At 40.7% G+C, this 21,650-nt stretch overlaps 1 protein-coding gene across 4 annotated transcripts in view; it reads left to right on the forward strand.

The window, feature by feature from the left end:
• Nucleotides 1-21,650, forward strand: part of EDRF1 (erythroid differentiation regulatory factor 1) — a 23,195-nt gene continuing 1,545 nt past the window's right edge. Inside the window, exons 1-24 of one of the 4 annotated variants that reach the window (XM_032694325.1) lie at nt 1-166; nt 1,512-1,720; nt 3,136-3,202; nt 4,391-4,516; nt 5,009-5,133; nt 5,477-5,636; nt 6,872-6,973; nt 7,256-7,377; nt 8,047-8,158; nt 8,686-8,833; nt 8,908-9,016; nt 9,311-9,422; nt 10,324-10,584; nt 11,976-12,047; nt 12,163-12,313; nt 14,434-14,640; nt 15,653-15,853; nt 16,149-16,367; nt 17,480-17,703; nt 18,101-18,259; nt 18,685-18,834; nt 19,069-19,222; nt 19,487-19,602; nt 20,214-20,377. In XM_032694325.1, the coding sequence (XP_032550216.1) occupies nt 101-166; nt 1,512-1,720; nt 3,136-3,202; nt 4,391-4,516; nt 5,009-5,133; nt 5,477-5,636; nt 6,872-6,973; nt 7,256-7,377; nt 8,047-8,158; nt 8,686-8,833; nt 8,908-9,016; nt 9,311-9,422; nt 10,324-10,584; nt 11,976-12,047; nt 12,163-12,313; nt 14,434-14,640; nt 15,653-15,853; nt 16,149-16,367; nt 17,480-17,703; nt 18,101-18,259; nt 18,685-18,834; nt 19,069-19,222; nt 19,487-19,602; nt 20,214-20,377 (3,536 nt within the window). In that variant the 5' untranslated portion in view covers nt 1-100. The remainder of the gene's footprint in view (nt 167-1,511; nt 1,721-3,135; nt 3,203-4,390; nt 4,517-5,008; nt 5,134-5,476; nt 5,637-6,871; nt 6,974-7,255; nt 7,378-8,046; nt 8,159-8,685; nt 8,834-8,907; nt 9,017-9,310; nt 9,423-10,323; nt 10,585-11,975; nt 12,048-12,162; nt 12,314-14,433; nt 14,641-15,652; nt 15,854-16,148; nt 16,368-17,479; nt 17,704-18,100; nt 18,260-18,684; nt 18,835-19,068; nt 19,223-19,486; nt 19,603-20,213; nt 20,378-21,650) is intronic. The other 3 variants (XM_032694326.1, XM_032694327.1, XM_032694328.1) reach the window with 3 other exon arrangements.

The raw sequence follows: 21,650 nt of genomic DNA on the forward strand, positions 1-21,650 counted from the left end.
CGCGAGAGGTGGCTGTTCCCGGCCGGCCGCCTCCGGGAAGCGCCTCAGCTCCCGCTCCCTGTTCCCTGTTCCCGCTCCGTTCCCGCTCCAGCCCCGGGCGATGGAGCAGCCCTGCGGCGCGGGCGCCGCTGCCCCGCTCAGGGGGGACACCGAGGAGCCCAAGCAGGTACGGGCGGTAGAGGGGGGGCCGTGAGGGAGCGGCGCTGAGGGGGGGTTACGAGCCGTGGTTGCAAACACATCCCCTAGTGGTGCTCTAATTTAAGTGGTGGCTTTGATCCTCTTTCCAGTCTGGAATGCCGCTGTCAGGGCCGGAGTGCGGTAGGCAGCTCGCTAATTATGATTAAGCGCTAATTGCGAGCGGTGTTGCTGTTGTTGTGCCTGAGTGCATCGCATTTACGTAAGTGGTGTCCTGTGGAGCTGCTTTTCCCTTAACTTGTGTCACTCCGGAGCTTCTCACACGCGTGTGACAGCCGCGTGTTTTGCCGTATTTAGCAAGAAACAGGCAGCCATGAGGGTTATTTGTTTGTTATTATTTGAAGTGTTTAGCTTTAGTGTTGGTGTTAGTGAACACTTCGTGTTAGTCAACACTTACTTTCTCAGACTTTAGTGGGAGTTATGTTTTAATTTTGGCCTTTCTGAGTGATTTCACGTTCCATGGGGAGCTGACCTTAATGGCACTTCAGCCCCATGACTGTTCCCAGGTGGCCCAGAAGGCCAGTGGCACTTGGCTTGGATCAGCCACGGTGTGTCCAGCAGGACCAGGACAGTGAATATTCCCCCTGTGCTGGGCACTGCTGAGGTCAAACCTCACATCCTGGGGGAAGTTTTGGGTCCCTCATGTCAAGAAGGACATTGAGGGGCTGGACTGTGTGCAGGGAAGGGAACGGAGCTGGGGAAGGGGCTGGAGCACCAGGAGCAGCTGAGGGAGCTGGGGGGGCTCAGCCTGGAGAAAAGGAGGCTCAGGGGGGACCTTCTCACTCTCTGCAACTGCCTGACAGGAGGGGGGAGCTGGGAGGGGGTCGAGCTCTGCTGCCAGGGAACAAGGGACAGGATGAGAGGAAACAGCCTCAAGCTGGGCCAGGGGAGGGTCAGGTTGGACATCAGGAGAATTTCTGCATGGAAAGGGTGTACAGGCATTGGAAGGGGCTGCCCAGGGAGGTAGTGGAATGCCCATCACTGGAGGTGTCCAAGGAAGGACTGGCCATGGCACTCAGTGCTTTGGGCTGGGGAGCAAGGTGGGGATTGGGCATAAGTTGGACTCGATGACCTCGGAGGTCTTTTCCAACCTTAATGATTCTGTGATAACTCATGTAGCAGAGCTTGTGTTTGACACAAGTGTTGGGATCAGGATACCTGAAATACTCGTGAGCACATGCAGGATGAAGAGGTAAGTGAATACAGGACTGGGGTTTGGTCACTTACCATTAAAAGTGCCTGATTAGAGAGCAAGCCTGATAGTTTTAATTGCCAACATTTTAAAAATAAAAGGCTAATTTCTCTTTGCAAACCAGGGGTCGGTGCTGTTCCTTGGAGGCAATGAAGTGAAGAGCAGTGCAGTGGTGAAATACTCCTCTGCCCCACCACAGGCAGCCTTTGCTCGGCTCCAGGAGAAAACGGACTTGAAGCTCCCCCCGGCCAACTGGTTACGTGAGAGTGCCAAGCTGGGGCCAGCAGGGACAACCATTCTGGGCAACAGCAAAAAAAGTAAACCCTTCTCAAGGTAATTATTTTCTTCCAGGCCTTTATGAAGAATTCTAATAGTGAACTTGGAATCTGTGTCATCTAAAGGGTGAAGTACAGACCTCACCGTAGCAACAAGCTATTGCTTTGTCTTAACCATTCTCTGTCTACTTTTTCATCTTGAGTTCTTACCTTTATGCTCTAAATTTGTCTCCTTTGTAAATGATTAATGATGCTGGTAATGCTGTGGGTGATTATTTTGTTCAAGTGCATGTTGACACCTTGCCTGAGACAGTCAAACTGATTTTATATTCTTCACTGGTTGGCCAAAATTAAACTGCATTGGTTTGGTCAGCTGGTCTGCCTGTGGTAACAGGTGAAAATGGAACAAATGTGCTTCCCCTTGGAAGCCAAGAGCCAGTTTATAGCCCTTCTGGATCTTTACAAACTGGATCTGACAAACTAATGGCAAATGGAATTTCCTGCTTATATCAGGAGTGAACACAGGAGGTGAAATAAGGGGCAAACCCAAAAAGCAGTGTTACCTTTCAGTGTGAGTGTTTGTTAAATAGTTGAATGACTTGAGTTCAGTGTGTTTATAAACAGGAGGCTCAAATCCTGTGCTGAACAAGCAAATTCACACCAAGTCAACCAGTCAGTGAAATTAAACAGTTTGTGGAAAATCTGTGTTTAAATCCTCATAATCTCTTTTAGGAGCTGTACTTTTTTGAGCAGGATAACATGTATTTCAAGGCTTTATGATTTTTTTCCTGTTTATTTTAAATATTATGTTTATTTATCAAATAGAGGCTGGCAGTTGAATCTCTCTCTAGTGTCACTATTAAAAAGCTGATAGCACAAGTGTAACTTTGGACACTTGCACATCATGTATTTTGGGGGTTATAGTAATATCTGGTTTAATTTTAAAGAATGATCTGTACATTGAAATATTCTAACTTAAGTAGCTTGTAATTTAGAGAGGCCTTAATGAGGGTGGAGGAATATACAGGGATGTGTCTGTTACAACATGCAGGGCAGTTTTGAAAAATAAGAGGTGAAATTAGATGACAGTTACTAAAATTAAAGTATTTAACAGGCTTAATGCCTTAGAGAGAAACTCTTTGAAAAAAACTGTTCTTGTTTTTAGTGTTAAAGAAACAACTCAATTTCGCTGATTTCCCATAGCTTCAATTTTTTCTTGAATTCAACAAAACTTCAAGTATTCTAGAATGTCTTGAAATCAGATAAAAGCACTTTCAAAGATATCTTTGAAAAACTTGTAGAGTATGAAAATGAAATTGTTTTGTTCATTAATTTTAAGTCTCATTACACTTGGTGATGTTTAGCTGGACTATTTTTTTGATGAAAAAACCTTTCAAAGATTTAATAAGACTTAAACCCAGGTCTATAATGTCATGCTGCACCTGTGTTAACTTGTAATATTTTTTTAAATAGCTTTGGGATGGCTTATGACTTCATTGACTCAGTTGGAAATGATGTAGATGTGGTGTCTGATTCAGAGGTATGTACAACTTTTTAAGTTCTGTCATTCAAACTTTTGTATTGCATAGACTTTATTTTAAGATACTGTCATGGCTCTCTGGCATCTTTGTGTCCTTTGAGGAAAAACAAAGATCCCCCAGTAAAGCACAGATTCCTGAACTTTTGCCCTGCCATGTAAGGGAGTTGTGATCACTGAATAAGAGATGCAGAGAGAAAATCATATTTTCTGTGGGTTTCTACAAATAATCTCCAGCCAAAATATGCAATTTAGTGAATGCACCACATCAGTCTTGCAAGGCAGTTGTCTTGAGTGTTTGAAATTACTTATTCAGATGTAAATTATTACTCTGAAGATGATTTTTTTTCTATTCTTATCTAGAAGAGAGAGCTGCCCTCCAACTTGCTGCTTCTTTCCTCTGATTTGTGTCAGCTTTTTGGTGGTGGAAATACCTGTAGAATTCAGATGAGGCTGTTCAGAAGGAACATACACACTCATTTACTGTGTTAAGATTTGGCAGATTTGTATTCAGACTTACATCTCTCTCCAGATTCCTCTGGACACCCGACAAAGTGTTGCTATTCCTGTGGTGAAGATAAAGCTTTAAAATCCAAACCATCCACTTGCATTTGTTTTGTAATGTTTTGTTGATAGCTGGTCATGATTATCAAAAGACAGAATGTGTTTAAATCGTGTGTGTAGTGTTTACTGACTGCTTGGTCTCTCTCTCACTGTCATTTGTGTTCTCTGACCTCAACAAATGTATTTTCTTGAGGAATGGTTTAAAATCACTGGCACTGTAGGGTTTTACTTTCCTGAGCGTGTGTGCTGGTTTTGGCTGAGGGAATTTTCTTCCTGGTGGCTGGTCTGGGATTGCTTTGGATTTGTGCTGAACACAGGGCTGATAATACAGAGATATTTTTGTTACTGCTGAGCAGGGCTTACACAGAGCCAAGGCCTTTCCTGCTTCTACTGCCACACTAGTGAGGGGATGGGGGTGCCTGGAAAATTGTGAGGAATCATGGCCAGGACAGGTGACCCCAAATGACCAAAGGGGGCTGGGGGAAAGAACAACAAAGGGAGGATGTTTGGAGTGCTGGTGTTTGTCTTCCCAAGTCAGCATTGGTGGAGCCTTAGTTTGCTAAGAATTGTCTTACAGTGCAGTATAATTACATTGAACATTGTCTCTTTTCACTTTGCTCCTGCCAGAACATTAAAAAGCTCCTGAAGATCCCTTACAGCAAGTCCCACGTGAGCATGGCCGTGCATCGCATCGGGAGGACACTTCTCTTGGATGAGCTGGATATTCAGGAGCTCTTCATGAGATCCTCTCAGGTGAACCTGTTGGCCTTTGTTAAGTATGGCATCAAAATGCATTATTTCAAGAATAGAGTAGCCAGTAAGAAAATATGTATGGAAGTTCCTGAGGATCATATGTGAGTGCTGAAGGTGCTCTGTTCTGCAGCAATCAGTTCAGCCATGGACCACATCTGATGTCCTGTATTTATGGTATTGTAGGACTAAAATTCCATGTCCCACTTTCCTGTAATTACTTCAGTATTGCTAAACTATTTGATTAATTTAATTTTTAGTAAATATTTGTTACTGTGCCACCTCTTATGTTTCTGACTTTTCTAATGAAGTCAAATTTTCAGTAAGAGCTTAACTTCTAGATGATAAATTTTCAATAATGACCAATTCAGGGCTTCAGCTGTGAAGTTATTTTCTGGATTTCTTTTCTTGTTTTGGATGAGTATTTGCAAGTTTATAAGACACTTTGTTTACTTTGCTTTTTGATCTTAATTTCATATTTCTGATACTGCTTAGACAGGGGACTGGACGTGGCTGAAAGAGTTTTATCAAAGGCTGATTGATCAGAAGTGGCAAAGAAAAAAGAAGAGTAAAGAACATTGGTACCAGAAGGCTATACTTTCTAAATTTTTGTATTACAGGTAACCTTCTGTCTGCATGAATCTTGAATTCTGCACCACTTACTTTTGCCTCATTTCTGGTCCTGAAGTAAATATTAAAATTCCATTATGGTCTGTCTTATTTACTGACTTAGCCTTACACAGAGGAAATTGAGGGATGAGATCAGGAAGTAACATGTGAATGTTTTACCAGAAATTGAAGTATTTTACTTTAAAATACAAGTATTAAAGCATAAAATAAACAGCCTGACTTAATTAACTGCATATTAGCCAAGTCATTTGTTGAGAACAGTGCATCACACATAACTCTAAAATGGATCTGTTTGCATATTGTCAACTGAACTTTCCAATGTTTCTTTGTCAGCATTAATGGTGATGGAGCTGCTCAGCCTGTTCCTTCCACTTCCAAACAGCACCAGGAGGGTCCTGTTGCAGGTGAGAGTGATGAAGCAGGAAGGGCCTCCTGGCCAGCTCCTTTTGAAATGCCTTCTTCGTTATCTGAAGATCCAGGTGCCTCCAACCAGGTTGGTGTGTAGAATGTTTTATGTGGCACCTCAGTGTTTGTAGAGACACAGATGTTGAAATGCTGAAAGAGCTGAACTAAGGCATGAGGAGAACTTGGCAGGAGGTGCAGTTTAGCTTATACCAGTGTTTTAGAGCTCCATATTTCAGAAATTACTTTGTACTGTGGCTGTAATGCTAAATTGTTATTTATTCCAGCATTACTGAGAAACAAAGCATTTGGCTAGGAGGAGTCATCAATGACCTTATCTAAAAGGATGTTCAAAAGGTGTGTGTGGAAGCTTGAGGTTCTGGCCTTTATTTTTAAGTCTACCATTAAAATCAGTCTTTTGTGGCCTTTAATTTACTAGGGGAAGAGGAAAATGAACATCTCTGAAAACGTTTGCAAAACAGTTAAGCAACATTTACAAATACTTACTATGAGATTACACAAGTGAAAAGGGGAGATGTTTATAGTAATTATGCAACAAACTGATTATTATCAGGCCCTAAGTCAGGATTTCTATCTGTGGCTAAACTTATTTGTGAAAACTGTTAATTCTGGTGGGGTTTTCAGTAATATAAACCAGGAATTGATTAAATTTTGGAAAGGTTAAAATATCTGTTGTATTCATTCTGCATTAATAGAATAATGATGCTCTAGTTGTGCTTGCACAGTATTACCAACTGAGTGTCCTGGTCAGCCAGCTTAGGGAGTTTCTAACCTTCATTATCCATAAAAATGTAACTGCATGTGTTGTGCTGTAGCAATATTCCAAAGTGGAGAAATATTTCAGTACTTAAAAGCTGCTAGAAAAAGGACTACTTGTCTCTTCCACCCTCTTGAGGAGCTATTGCCCAGTCAGCAGACTGTTTATCATAAAGAAGCTGTGGAGCAGCACAGTGTGATTTTCTTTAGTTTATAAATAAATTAATAAAACAGCAGGAAAGAGGTTTTGCTTCTGGAGACTGATAATCTGGTGCTACCCCTGGGTTAATCAGGAGTTCCTAGAAACACTTTCTGATTTCTTTTCAGAGTCTCCAAGTGTATAAATCAAGTACAAAACTTTGGTGCTATCTATAGAAAAGAAGCATTCTAGTCACTGACTAGAGGCTTGTGGTAGTTTAATACATACTTATTTAAAGATGTTAGAGGTAAAGGTTTTTCCCTTATGTGCTTTTGTTGTTCATATTCTCTTTGAATGGCCTAACTTGACCTCAGCAGCAGAATCACTCCTTATCCTTGTGCTTTCCACAGGGAAATGTGCCTCTTGAACCCTCATATATAGTGGGGCACGTGGCCTCAGCCCCCAAAGAACAAAACCTGACTCCTTTGTTCAATGACGGGGAAAACAGTCAGGTATGATATCTGTGAGATCTGAACCCCCAGTTTGAACATCACACACTTCAAATCTGGTTTAAATTGGAACCCAGAGAGAACCCCAGTCCCCTGTAGAAGTAGCTTTTGTGGCATCTGCACCCCGAGTCTTTTCAGTTCCCGTGAATGCGTAGCCTAGTTCATCACGTGCTGTCTTTTAGTTGCTGCTTTGGCTTCTTGCTGTCTCATAATTCCACAGAATGTCACAGACACCAAGTCTGATGCCAGTGATTTGTAGACCAAATCTTTTTTCTCTTAATGAAGGGACTTAAAAATGACTTTGTCCGTAATATCTTGTGGACCTTTGAAGATATCCACATGTTGGTGGGATCAAACATGCCAATATTTGGAGGTGGGAGATACCCTGCTGTGAGCCTGCGTCTCAGGTGAGCTTGGAACTTCAGGAAATAGCCCTGACTGATTTGTTGCTTTGCTTCCTGTTTATCTATCTGTGTTTTTTGCTGTTTTTCTAAAAGAGGGCAGTAATTTCTCCTACTGGAACTCTGAATTTCAATAAGTGAGTTGGGCATAAGTACTTAAAATATTATTAAGCAGTAAACCAGAGGTATTCCAGTCACACTTTGATGTTGATCACTTGATTACCAGTCTTTCTGTTCCTGCCTCTACACAGGCAAAGAATGAGCAAAAACTTGAAACTCACTTGGTGTATTTGTCATCTTTTTAAGACACATCTAAGAATTAATAGCACCTTGCTCTTCAAGGAAGGTCTGGGAGATGATTTGGGCTATAATTAGTTGCAGCTAATACTGCTATTCCTTTCAGTACATATGTTGGTAATAATGTGACATCTGAAACTTGTTCAAGTTTCAGTGTGGGCAGAAATTGCAAACTGCTGATGGAATGTGAGCATATTCCATTGGAGAGATCAGTAAATCTGTTTTGATATAGCTCATTGTTAAAACAGTTCACAAATAATTGTTTTAGTATCCATCCACTCTCAGGTAACTTAAATCTAAATCCCATTAGTAAACATCCCTAATGTATTCTGGGCAGTAAATAAATACTTAAATAACACTAGAAATATTTGGTTTCAGGGATAACAACAAGCCAATAAATGTGCTAACAGGAATTGACTATTGGTTGGACAACTTAATATGCAACGTCCCAGAGCTTGTGATGTGCTTTCATGTGAATGGAATTGTTCAGGTAAGTCTGGCCCTTTGCATTAGGGGGCAATAGAATAATCTGTTCTCTAGTTTTTGAAGTGGCTTCAGTTGTAGCAGATCTCTCTCTACTGTTCTGACAAAAAGGATTACAAAAATCCTGTGCTGCAGAATGAGAAGCTTCTAGACAGCTTGCAGCAGTCATCTAAAAATAGTGTTCTTTTTTCCCCTCCCTTTGATGCATGCAAGATTACTTCTTCCCCTGATATATGAGTGAAGGCAAAAATAAAAAATGCAACAGCAGAAATCATCTTACATCTTAAAATCTTGCCAAGACATCTTTTTTTTCTCCATTTACCATGTTTGTCACAAAGTGGATCCTTCTGAAAGCTTTTATTGAGTAGTTTAGTCAAGATGGTTTTGCTTAAAATCATAGAAATTAACTCAATTTACCATAATTGTAGCCTTTGTTTCTTTTAGCTGTTGATGGAGACACTGATATATGAATTTTAGGGGTGTAGGTGGCAGAAAACTCTCCTAATCTTGAGTTTTAACATATATTCTTTGCAGAAATACGAAATGATCAAGACTGAAGATATTCCCAATTTGGAAAACTCAAATTTTTCAACCAAAGTGATAAAAGATATTGCTCAAAATATCTTGTCTTTTCTGAAATCAAATTGCACCAAAGAAGGACATACTTATTGGTTGTTTAAAGGTAAGTAGGTTTAGATTAATTTGAAAAGATTTATGGTAAAGTCACATTGATTAATGAAAGATTTTATTTTGCAGCAAGTGGGAGTGATATAGTAAAGCTCTATGACCTCACCACACTTTGTGAAGAGACAGAAGACAAATACCAAAACCCTTTTACAATGCCAGTGGCAATTCTTCTGTACAAGTGAGTTTTTCATAAGTTTTGTCCTAATACTTAGTTCTTGGTGCAGTTGTATTAAGAATACAGACAAAAAATCATGATCAAATGACAATCACACACATAAACCTGGTGAACTTTGGTCCTACTAAATCAAAACAGACTTTCTCCTTTTCACCATTGCTCCATGTAAGAAAGTTGTAGACTCATCCTAAAGTCTGGCAGATCTACATTGGCAGTAGAATTGTTTGAAGCTTCTTTTTCTTCTAAGCACAAAGAAATTATCCAGGGATTTTACTGTTTTGTTCAACTTTCTTTTAGAGTTGCTTGCAATATGATGCTGAAGAAAAACCAGAACAAGAAACACTATGGCACTATCAGAACATTGCTCCTGAATTGTCTGAAGTTATTGGACAATGGCAGGCACCCTCAAGTAAGAATTCTGTGTTTTCTTGTACTTTTGTGTAAATAAATAGAAATGCTGTCATTGTAATACACCTGGTGTGTGCTTCTTCCTTCTTTCAAGGGAGAGAATTTAAATTTCTTTATGATCCTTAAAAATTGATTTTGTGTTTAAAGAATTCCCACGCTATTTTTTTTTAATTAGTTACCTTTGGTGACCCTCATTGCTGCACAAGTCTCCTGTCCTTCTCTAAAAAGGAACTTGTCATTACATTTGCTCTTTTACTCTTGTTCCCAAGGAGCCTTCTGGGAGCAGATCTTGGACAGACAGTGTAAAATGTGAATATAAGAACATTTTTGCTCTGAAAGTGGCTGAAAATTGAGACAGGTCAACCAGAGAGGTTGTAGTCTCCATCCCAGCTGGACAACCTGCTTGCAGCAAGTGGGTTGGGTTAGACAGTCTGTAAATGATTTAGATTTAAGATGTTTTCAACTGAAAATTAATCCCAAAAATGTGATGTGAAAAACCTGAATTGTATTTAAAATTGATTAGTTAATATGTGCTACACCTTCTCTTGTAAACTATTAAGAATTTCGTAGATTCCTTCTAAAGCTGTGACAAGTCCTCAAAATCGCAGTAAAATCTTCAATTGTTTTTACTTGCATGAGATCCTTGTGCTGTCTCCTGTTATCTACAAGCTCTTAGAACAGGCAATACTCTATCAGTTGATTTTTTTATTCTCTTCTAAACTTGATTAGACTTGGATCCTTCTCCCTCTCAGGGAACTTGATCAGGCTCTATTTACAGGTTATTAAACACCTGTTTGCATGTGCTCTGTCCTCCTTATCCTAAGATAATTTATATTCTTCTTGTCTCTCAGAAGAAAAGTATACCTTGAAAATGACTTATTTTTTTTCTCCTCTTTTAAAAGATTATTGCTTCAGCAAACTACATGCTATCAGAGCTTTTTCAGTTGGATGAACCTAAAAAAGAAGACAGTACAGACTTCCCTATAAATGGAAATTCTGATGAGAGTTACAGCGAGGAAGAGGAAGAAATGCCAGACAGTGATGAAAATGGTTCCTACAGCAACAGTTCTGACCCCCCAGATGACAATAAAGCAGTGGCAATAATCAAATCTGTTGGAGAGTTGTCAGTGCCAGAAAAGTACAAGTCTGTGCATCGAATACGTGTGAGTGACACTGGGGGGGTTTTAGGGGTTTTCTGGGAAGATTCAGTTCCTGTGACAAACTTGGGCAGTGAAATTCAGTTACCTGTTAGTTTTGTCTTCAGGGTGACTGAAGGGGGGAAAAGAAACTTTCCATGAGCTGCTCATAAAATTTGAGGTGTTTGAATTTTACAGTTTAATGTAGATTTTTCCCTACTATCTTCCCTGTGTTCTTTAGGGCAAGATATTGCATATTCCTGTTTTGGCAGTAGAGAAAGAATTGTCACCCCTGGCCATGTTTGAGATGACCATGAGTTTGTGTGGATACCTTGGGTATCTTAGTAATTTTTTTCTGGACCCACATTTAATGTTTGATCTTTTCTCCAGGAACATCAGCTACTTCATTTTCAAAGAGTTAGTCCTTGAATTCCCTCTTTTATTTGTCTTTCCAAGGTAACTGGTCAGAAGACAGCAATTTTGATTTCCTTGAAATTTTGGTTATAGTTAATTTTAAAATAGAGCTGACACTTTACTCTGCACATGTATACATGTGGTGTCTAAGGAAACAGCTGGATGCATATCCAAAGTATTCCTGAAAGTTCCTTGGGATATATGTGCTTCATAAACCAATAATCAGAATTGTAACAGTGCTACCTTCATTGCACTTCCTGGACATTATTGTAACAAAATAGAGGAACACAAGGATCTGGGAAGATCAGTGAAAAAACTGTTCATAACATTTTACTTCTGATGTTTTACTTGCCTTCCCTAGGTAGGGATGTGATTATGAAATTGCTCTAAATGGTCAAAAGTGAAACCTTTTTTCCAACATCTGTACTGAGGAGCACAGGAGATGATTTCCTAAAAATATTTGTAACTGCTATTGCTGTCTTAATTACTAACGCTCCAGGGTCCATCAGCTGAAAACATGACAATTTGTGCAGGTGCAGAAATATTTGATTTTCCCTTTCTCCTCCCTCTTTACTTTACCCCAGAAGAAAACAAAAATACAAACTTTCCCAAAAAACTCCAGGGCATTGAGTTGTTCAAAGGTGACAAAAGTGCAATTTCATGTAGGCTGAATAAATGATTTCTGTGTGGTATTGAACCTCCTTATCTTCCAGGGTCTGCAATGCAGACCCTCTCTGGATGCTTTTTTAATGATGTTATGGAATAGAGTCATCCCTGCTTTCCACTGTCCTTGGAATAACCAGGAGGGACCAAGGTGCCCAGGTACATGAACTGCTTACAGAGCAAAGGAGAGAAAAATACTGTGACGCTTCTTAGCACAGAATTCAGGTGTCCCATTAACACTTTTTCTTAATGCTGCCTCTCATTTGCATCTTCTGGCCAGTCATTTTCATGTTTCCCATGCTGAACACTCATTCTCTTCCTTCCCTGCTGCTCCCCTGAAGCCCAGCTGTGCGTTCCCAGTCTGCCACGGCACCGAGGAGCGCTGCCGGCTCGTGCTCAACCACGTCCTGGAGGTGAGTTCACTGTCAGCTTCCCAGTGGTCCCTCACCCACCACCCAGCTCTCGATCTACTTCATGTTTGCTAAATATTGCTCTCAAGGTGAGTGAAACTGTTTCTTCCTTTTGCAGGGCTTGAAGTCTGTGGACAGCAGTGTTAAGAAGGAGGGTGACCTTCCAGCAGCCGACCCCAGCACTCCAATCCCCTTGAAATATGAAGATGAGTCCACCAGTGGTGGTCCCGAGTGTCTGGAAAAGCAGATGGCCTTATTTTTAGACAAAAGTAAGTTGTATTGTTGTGCAAATAAGACCTTTCCAGTGCCAACACAAACTGCTGCTGCTTTATTTTGATTGTCAAAGCAGTGTGCTTAAGTCACTAATTACACGACTGCCTAAGGAAAAGCAAACACCTAAAATTGGAGAACAGTCTGTTCCTTTTTAAATATGAAAAGAGAAGCTCATTTGGGATATTTTGCATATCAAAGAGTCTTTTATGAGTAAACACATAATTTTACTGGACCCTATTAAGATGTGGCTTTCAGATGACTTCCATAAGGGCTTGGTATTTTGGGCTTTGGTATGTGGAGAACCTTAAGTTCTGTGGGTTGTTCTTAAAATAGTCTTAATTTCTTTGTGTGTGTGACTTGGATGTTTCCTGGAAGAACTTCTGCCTTCTGGCAGGATTTACTCCTACATTATGCTTGCTGCTGAATTGCATATAAAATGTTAAGTAGGATTTTGTTTTCTTTCTTTTACCTCTACAGTTGTGAAAGGAAGCAGCAAATAAAAGATGTTTTGTTATCTTAAATACCCAAACTCCAGAAGTTTCAGACTATAGTCTATTTTATTTTTCTCTGGCGTGACATAAAAGGTTCTAGGAAAGACTTTTCTTCTGAAAGTAGCAGAGTTCTCTGCAGGCCAAGGAGCCCTGTAAGCATAGCTCAGAAAGAAATTTGTCTTGCCTATTTTTACAATTCTTTATTCTTTCCTTTCTCCCCCCTTTCTCCCTTTGAAAATCTCTAAATAATAAGCCAGTTCAGTTTTGAGATACGACTTTCAGTGTCCTTCCAATTTTTTGATTGTCTCTGGGATGACAATGACCTGGAGATATACACACGTTTTCTTAGTTATTATCAGATGCATGACCACAGAATTTAAGGCCTCTGTCAGAAAGTTATGTTTTTGCACCAAGATTTCCTGAGAAGCTTTACCAAGGTCGGCTCAGCAAGAGCAGTGTGCTGATGGCAGCTCTCCTGCAGCCAGGCTCTGTCTTCTGCCTTCACAGCTTGGAACTGATGACACACTGCAGCTCCCTGCCAGCTGGCAGGGAGAGTGCCCACATATTCACTTGTTCAGTTTAGAAACAAGTGCTTCCTGGGGGATGTGGGAGGCAAATATTGCACAAAAAATTACTTGATTTGATTCCTGGATCTGTGCTCGAGTTCATCCCTGAAGTAGCAGCACTGCTACTTGTTGACTTTTGCTTTTCCAGTACATGGGTTTGTTTTCTGTGAGGCCAGTTACGTAATTTCTCTGCCACATGTATATATTTACATACATAAAGAAAAGATAAGTGCTCTCAGTTCTGGAATTTCTAATTTGAACTATTTCAGAATAATGTATGTATATAGTGTATGTGCAGTGTGTGTGTGAGGTGTCACTGTGTTAGATTTATTTTTGTCATAATAGTGCTTAAAATTTTACTTACTGTATTCATTTCTTATATATTATTATAAGATAATGGCCTTACAAGTCAGGCTTTGTAGGTCCACCTGCAAGCAAGAGACATATCTGTGTGCAAATATTGTCAGGGCAAAATTCTGTCCTTTGGTAGGTACAGGCCTTAAATCAGTGGCCTGTTCTTTCTGGTTCCATAACTGCTGCAGCATCAAAGAAAAGCATCATAATCTTACACAGAGGATATCTTGAAATGAGTATGAGAAAGTCATTGGTTTTCCTTGTGGGAAAAATCAGGTTATGCAGTTCCTTCTGTGCTGGAGGCTAAACCCACAAATGGAGGCTTTGTCACCAAGACTGAAACAGAACATTTATCTTAAGGATTTGCTGGATGACGTGACAAATTCTGCCTATGGCTTTCTTGTTCTGTTCTTCTGCTACCTAAGGGAACAGTCTTGGCCTCTGCACCCATGTTTTACAAGCTGTTGGAAGGCAGAGGTGAGCTGACCTGTCACTGTCTCACTGTGTTCCAGCATCCTGATAGCAGGAGGAGTACGTGGAAGTGTGCCAAGCATTGGGTCCATTTTGCAGATGATAAATGTAGTGGCAGACGGGCTGCCATAACTCTGCTTGTGCAGGGCTGTAATAAGGCAATTTCCGTTCTGTCTGAGCTGATGAAGTTGTGTCCAGTGTCTGGCATGTGTTACAGAGAGATTTACTGAGCAGGTTCTGTTCCTGTTGCAGTGGGCTCGTTTCAGAAGGGTAAGCATTCCAGTCAGTCGGGAATGATTCCTGGATCGTGGCAGTACAAAATGAAACTCCAGCTCATTCTGAAATCATCCAAAGCTTATTATGTCCTGTCTGATGCTGCCATGATTCTGCAGAAATATGGGAGAGCACTCCGGTACATCAAGCTGGCTTTGCAGTGCCATGGTAAGTTGTTGGAAGGGATTTGTCTCTTGTGCCACTGCCTGTAGACACCTCTCAGAATGTCATATATTGTTGTGCATGATTAATCCCACTGGTGTGCAGTGACAGGTCTGACAACCTTGTGTTTAGTTAAACTAAATGTCTGGCTCATTATTCAGGACAGAAGTCTGTAGTGAAGATAACTTTAGTCACTGATTGATAGAAAGATGCTTCCATTTTGACAGGCTGGGAAACTCGAGTGTGGATTTGGAGCTTCAGAGCATTTGAGTTTGGGGGATTCAGCCATGGTGCCAAGGCCAAGGCAGTATTCTGTGCTCTAAGTGCTATCCCTGCAAGCTGGTGTGTTTTCCCTGGAAATGGCTGGTGGTTTCCATGTCATTTAAATACATTCTTGACTCTGAGAAATACCAGACTTGTTCATCAGCAGAATTGGATGCTCCTCTAAAATGAAATACATCTTCAAGTATTACTTGAATTTTGAGGAAAAGGAAAGAAGTTAAATCAGACTGTTCAGGCTAACAGTGCCATAATGAGAGTAACAATTAGGAAATGCCAGTAGTTCTATAGTGCTGCTATTTGGCTTCCATTTTTGTAGGGCTTGGGGCAGGAGGAGCCTTATAAAGCAAAGCCACTTGATCTTAGCACAAAGCATCAACATGCTTATTGATAACTCAGAGCACTCTCCAGCTTTCAGTCTCTTAAAGATTTGAGAATCAACTTTTTAGCTCTACCTTTTGGAAAGTAACTTTTCAAGCTGTATCTCATTTGAGTTAATCTGTAGAAAGTCAGTTTTCCTTTAGTCAAATCTGACATTAGCATTTGTAATTGCCAGAGTGCTCTTGTTAAACCATCAGCAACTATGAGTTTAAAATAGGTTAGTTCTGAGAAGAGCCTGTGTTGTCACACTTAGTCTCTGTGTGCAGACAGGTCACATAAAACCCAGTTATACTGTCAGTCTATGTCAAGCCTTGGGATATGTAATTTTTTCCTCATCCCTGGATTTTTTCCCCAACAGATACCTACTGCTGTCTCTGTGGCAGCATGCTTCCAGAGGTGTTGATGTTCCTGTGCCAGTGTTTAACCCTTTGTGGAGACATCCAGCTAATGCTGGCTCAGAATGCAAACAACAGAGCAGCTTATCTTGAAGAATATAATTACCAGACTAAAGAAGATCAGGAGATACTGCACAGTCTTCACAGAGAATCCAGATGCCAAGGTACAAACCTGACACAACTGCCAGAATTTGGATATGTGACAAACATCAGTAATTTTGCTGTGTTTGTCAAAACCATGCACTAGGAGCATTTCTGGCAGAGGGTTTATTGCACTTCACTTCTGTTTTCTCCAGAGAAAGCTTTTCAAGCCTGTCATACTTGTCTAGATATTGGATGACAAGCCTGAAGCTGTAAAATTACTAGAGACAGTAATTATTTTAAGTAATAAGTAAAATTTACCAGATTTCAGTATGATGGGAAATGTTTGACATGCAGGCTTTGTATTTTGTTTTCCAGTGTTTGCCTGGGCTACGGATTTGTCCACAGACTTGGAATACCAGCTTTCTGTCAGCTGCAAATGCTATGAAGCAGCTTATGAAATCTTACTGTTCAGTAATTTAAAAAAGGAAAACCCAGAGCAGCACATCCAGGTGCTAAAGAGGATGGGCAATATCAGGAATGAGATTGGAGTGTTCTACATGAACCAGGCTGCTGCAGTGCAGACAGAGAGAGTGGGCAAGTGTCCTTTTTTTCCATTTCTGACTATTTCATGGAGCTACAGCAGTGATCAAGTTCACAAATAATATGAAAAAGCTCATCTATTTCTGATTGTAAAGATGACATTTAAATAACTTAGTAGTTTTTAATATTCATTTTAATTATTTGTCTACAATACATTACTGAGGCTTGTACACTGTACTTAACTGAGCCTAAACCGAGTAAGGAAATAGACAGCTTTGGAGAAATTCCTTTAAAAAAATTCCTAGAATGCCCTCAAAAATGCATGAGGGAAACTTTAAACTCTGTTATGAAAGGGAAGGCATGTTGCCTTCTTGATATGTTTGGTTTAGCTCAGCATGAACAAGCAGAAGTTTAAATTAAACATAAGAATAACTTTACTAGTAAACTTTTTGGTAAGTTAATCCTTGGAAGCTTTCCTCCTGGTTTATTTTTTGGTGGGCTTTTTTGAGGAAATGCAGTTTCATAAGCTGCTTTGTAGGGTCAGGTGTTCAGCGGGGTTTTGTTTTTGAATGCAAACCCAGCAATATCTTGTCCAGAAGTAAGAGTTGTATAAACTAGAACAAATTAGGTGCTGGTGGTTCAGTGTAAAGAGCTGAAGTTTCTCAAATACCAGCTGTTTCCTGTGACCTTTGTCCAAGTAATATTTGAAGGATTTAGGGTTTGGACTTTCAATCTTGTAATTTGTCATCATCTCTGGGTATTTGCAGAACTGTTATTTAGCCAAAGTCAAAGCTTAAAATACTGAATTTTGCTTGTGTGTAGAAGTCACATTTTATTTGTTTCATGCTTTAAGTTTTTAGTAGTAACTCCAATACCCTGAGTGTTACTGCAGAAACAAAATCTGCTTTATCCTGTAGATTTCCTGGTGTTTTGTGTGTAATTTTATTGGAATTCTTTTGGAAGTACAGTATGTGTAGTAGTGCACTTCAGGTATTAAACCCTCAAGCATATGGAAATCTTAGGAGTATTTTCCATGAATTGGGTCTTCAGAATCGTTTCCCACCCTTAAATTCTAAAAGGTCATTTATGAGAAAGAGAACATGATGGGAATGTTTGTTCAGTTATCTTTCAAGAATGAGTCTCTAAGCCTTGTGCCTTCACCCCAGTGAGTAAAAACGTCTCGACAACGGAGCAGCAGCTCTGGAAGAAAAGCTTCTCTTGCTTTGAAGAAGGAATTCAGAATTTTGAGTCCATTGATGATGCCACCAATGCTGCCCTGCTGCTGTGCAACACAGGAAGGCTGATGAGGATCTGTGCCCAGGCCCACTGTGCAGCTGAAGGGGACTTCAAAAGGGAGTTCTCCCCAGAAGAGGCCCTTTATTACAATAAGGTAACATCAGCCTGTTTTTAGCATGGCCCAGACCCTAATATGCCTTTTACTTGCAATACCTTGGTAAACATGTGTAAGTCTGGATGAAATACCTATCCTGCTTTCATACTATCCCAATCCTTGCTGTGCAGGCTACAATATTGTTGCTGAGGTTTGATTTCACTGCTCTGGGGCTGTGACATTCAGATGTTTAATGTACTGTAGTGCCACACACAAGAGAGAGAGAGAATTGCATGATCAGGATTAAAGTTATTACCAAATGGGTGTAAAGAAAATACTGAAGAAGGCCCAGATAGGTATTCTGAGAATCCTTTGATGATGAGTAAAGGGAAATTAATTTGTGATTGTTAGAAATACAGGCAGTAACTCTGTATGTGCATGATTTTGTCATCTGTAGGCTATTGACTACTATCTGAAGGCATTAAGGTCACTGGGTAAGAGAGATGTGCATCCAGCTGTTTGGGATTCTGTGAACTGGGAGCTCTCCACCACCTACTTCACTATGGCAACTCTGCAGCAGGACTATGCTCCATTATCGAGGAAGGCTCAGGAACAGGTAACAGAGAGCATTCATCACATCTGGGAAAAATGCATTATTGTCTTCCTGAAAAACTGGACAGGGAGCAAAATTGGTAGTGGAATTGTGGAATTATAGAATGGTTTGGGTTGGAAGGGATCTCGAAGCTCATCTTGTTCCAGTTTCCTGCCACAGGCAGGGACACCTTCCACTAGCCCAGGTTGCTCCAAGCCCCGTCCAACCTGGCCTTGGGCACTTCCAGGGATGGGGCAGCCACAGCTTCTCTGGGCAACCTGTGCCAGGGCCTCCCCACCCTCACAGGGAAGAATTTCTTCCCAATATCTCATCTAAATCTATCCTCCTTCAGCTAAGTCTTTTCCCCCTTGTCCTATCACTACATGGCCCAGTGACAAGTCCCTCTCCCAGGTTTGTTTTTAAATTCGGGCTTTTTTATTTATTTGTAGATAGAGAAGGAAGTAAGTGAAGCCATGATGAAGTCCCTGAAGTACTGTGATGTTGATACAGTGTCTGAACGACAGCCCCTGTGCCAGTACAGGGCTGCCACCATCCACCACAGGCTGGCTTCCATGTACCACAGCTGCCTGAGGAACCAGGTATTGCTACACACTGGGTTGGTTTTCTGCATCAGTTCCATCCTTAACACATCCAGTGTGTGTGGAGATTGATATTTATCCTTCTACCTCTAGCTGGGATATATTTGTTTGAATTATTTAACCAAAGAACTGTGTGGTATTTCACAACAGTTTGCAAATACAGCTTTTTAGTGGCTGCATCATGAACTGGGATTCACTGTCTGGGATTCACTCTGTGCCCTACTCTGAGTGCAGGTTGGAGATGAACACCTGAGGAAGCAGCACCGTGTCCTTGCTGATCTTCACTACAGCAAAGCAGTGCGACTCTTCCAGCTCCTGAAGGATGCACCCTGTGAGTTCCTGCGTGTGCAGCTGGAAAGAGTGGCCTTTGCAGAATTCCAGATGGCCAGTAAGTGTAGCTCTGCCTTACAACAGCTTTCCAAACTCCCACTGCCTACTTGGTTTCGTTTTTAAATACCTACGTTGTGTATGAGTGCAGGGGTAATCTGCTGCTCAGAATAGAATTTTCCTCAAGAGAGGAAACAAGGCATTTTTATCTTGTTGGTTTTCAGCTGACTAGGACAGTGTGTGCTTTTCTCCTGAACTCTTGAAGATGGAAGAAAAAGTACAGTCTGTAACAAGCTATTTGTCCTTCATTTTTACTTTTTTTTAGGTCAGAACAGCAGTGCTGGGAAATTAAAGACTTTGTTTGGGGCCCTGGATATAATGACCAAAACCAAGGGTGCTTTCCAGCTCATCAGGAAGGAGCTTGTGGCAGAAAGTGAACAGGTAAAGGAACCTCAAGTGGTGTGATACCTGCTCCCTTCTGGCTCTTGCATTCACAAAAAACTGGTCACTTGGCAGTTAAAATATTCCTGGGTTATTTTTCCATAGAGCTGGTTGCTCAAATAGTGTGGACAGAGTTAGAACCTATTGCAGTTCTCTCCTAGCCTGGAAGTGGATAACAGCATTCTTCTAGAACATGATCCAGAGATGGATTAAAACTGACTGACTGTTAATGGGGTTCTGTGCAACTCTTATTATCCCTTAAAGGGCCTGTGTTATCCCTTGAAAGTCTTCTCTAAGAACTTAGAATGTATGTCCAATAAAAAAGGGAGTTCTTTCTCTGTGGTGTATTTAGTATTTAATTATTAAAATGTGGAGGGCTGTCTGTAGCCAGTGTGAATAGGTTCCTGATGCCTCAATCAATAATTACTTGCAGTAATTGCTAATGTGTGTTTATCCCTTCCTGGCAATTTTGGGCAAAACATGGAGTATTTAAGTCCCTATTTTCCACATTTTACCCTCGGCTCACCTGCAGGTGGGGTTTTCTGACTCATTACCTGTGTCTAAATGGTGGAGTTCAGTGAAATGGTTTTTGGTTGTTTCTCTCCCTGTAGATCAGCAAGGACAAAAGTCCAGCTGAGGGTGTGTCACCAAGTGATTCCTCTGTGGGCCTGAACAAAGAAGAAGTCTTGAAACTGCTCAGTATCTTTGAGTCCAGAATGTCCTTCCTTCTCCTCCAGTCCATCAAACTGTTAACTTCAACCAAAAAGAAGATTGGGTAAGTTGAACCTTGGCACATGTGTGTCAGTGTGATTGTCATCCACAAATCCCTACAAACTGTGTACTCTTAAAGTTTAAGGAAGTGTAATATTTATTCTTTTATGGAGATGACTTTTCTGCATGGAGAAGGAGATTAGATATGCCTTATCTAAATATTGAATGTGGGTTTGTGTGTAATTGAGGGAATGGCCAAGAAATATCTTTACTGATTGTCTAGGAAGCTTTTTCTCTCCTCTTTCCTCATATCAGTCCAGGAGTGAGGACAAAAAAGTCAGACTTGAATGGCTGTATTCAAATAGGACAACACTAACTTGTAAATGTGGTCTGAAATGCACAAAACAGGTATCATGGAACGTGGTAAAGCATCAGTGATTCATATCTAACTTACCCTTTAGAGGATATAAATCCTCTCCTGGGTATAAATTCATAGACAAAGCAGTTCAACTGATGTTTTGCTGGCACACTTCTCGTCTTTAATCAAACTTTGTCCAGGGAATGAGGTGCATTATGTGGTGTCCTTTATTCTGAGACTGGGCTTCATGTGGGACAGAGCACCTGCTGTGTGCTGCTGATCTCTGGATGTATCTTGATGATAAAATGTCAGTGTAGTTTGGCAAGCAGAATATTTGAGAAGAAATGTGGGCACATCAGTCATGTTGGAAACAGAGAGAGGGAGCAGGAGCTGTTTCTAATGTTATATAAAAGTTAAGTTATGAAAAAGGGGCATTAGTTTTAGGGGATTCTTTTAGGCTTGGAAGTTCATACTTTTTGGAATTGAAGTGCTGCTGATGCAAGAGGTGTTTTGCTAAAAATAAACTGTGAAATGAATTAATTCTGCTGCTAGTGGGAGAGTGGTGAACAGCAAACATGAGGGGAACACAGCCTGTGTGCGTTCTTAGCTTGGTTTAGGCAGTGTCAGGTGCTTTCACCTCCTAAAAAAGCTCCCACAAGGTGGCAATCTGAATATGTGAAACAGAGGATTGAAGGGTAATTTAAACATCACTGAGCAGACGTCCCAGCTCACTGAGTACAGTGGTTTAGTTCTCTGGTCTCATAACATGGGCAAGGGTGGTAAAACAGAAACCTCATTCTTCGGTTTGTAGGGTTTTTTCCCCCCATATTTACTTGGTTGTCATTGTCTCTTGAGTGGGGTTTTGTAGTGAAAGTTCCACACAGGGAACATGTTTGAATGCTGTGAAATGGGGCTGTTAAAATATGTTCAGCTTCTTGAAACCTTGAGGCCAAGCTTAAAGCTGCCTTTCATTTAACCT

Source organism: Chiroxiphia lanceolata, chromosome 8 (genome assembly GCF_009829145.1).
Source record: "Chiroxiphia lanceolata isolate bChiLan1 chromosome 8, bChiLan1.pri, whole genome shotgun sequence".
In the NCBI taxonomy this organism is placed as follows: domain Eukaryota; kingdom Metazoa; phylum Chordata; class Aves; order Passeriformes; family Pipridae; genus Chiroxiphia; species Chiroxiphia lanceolata.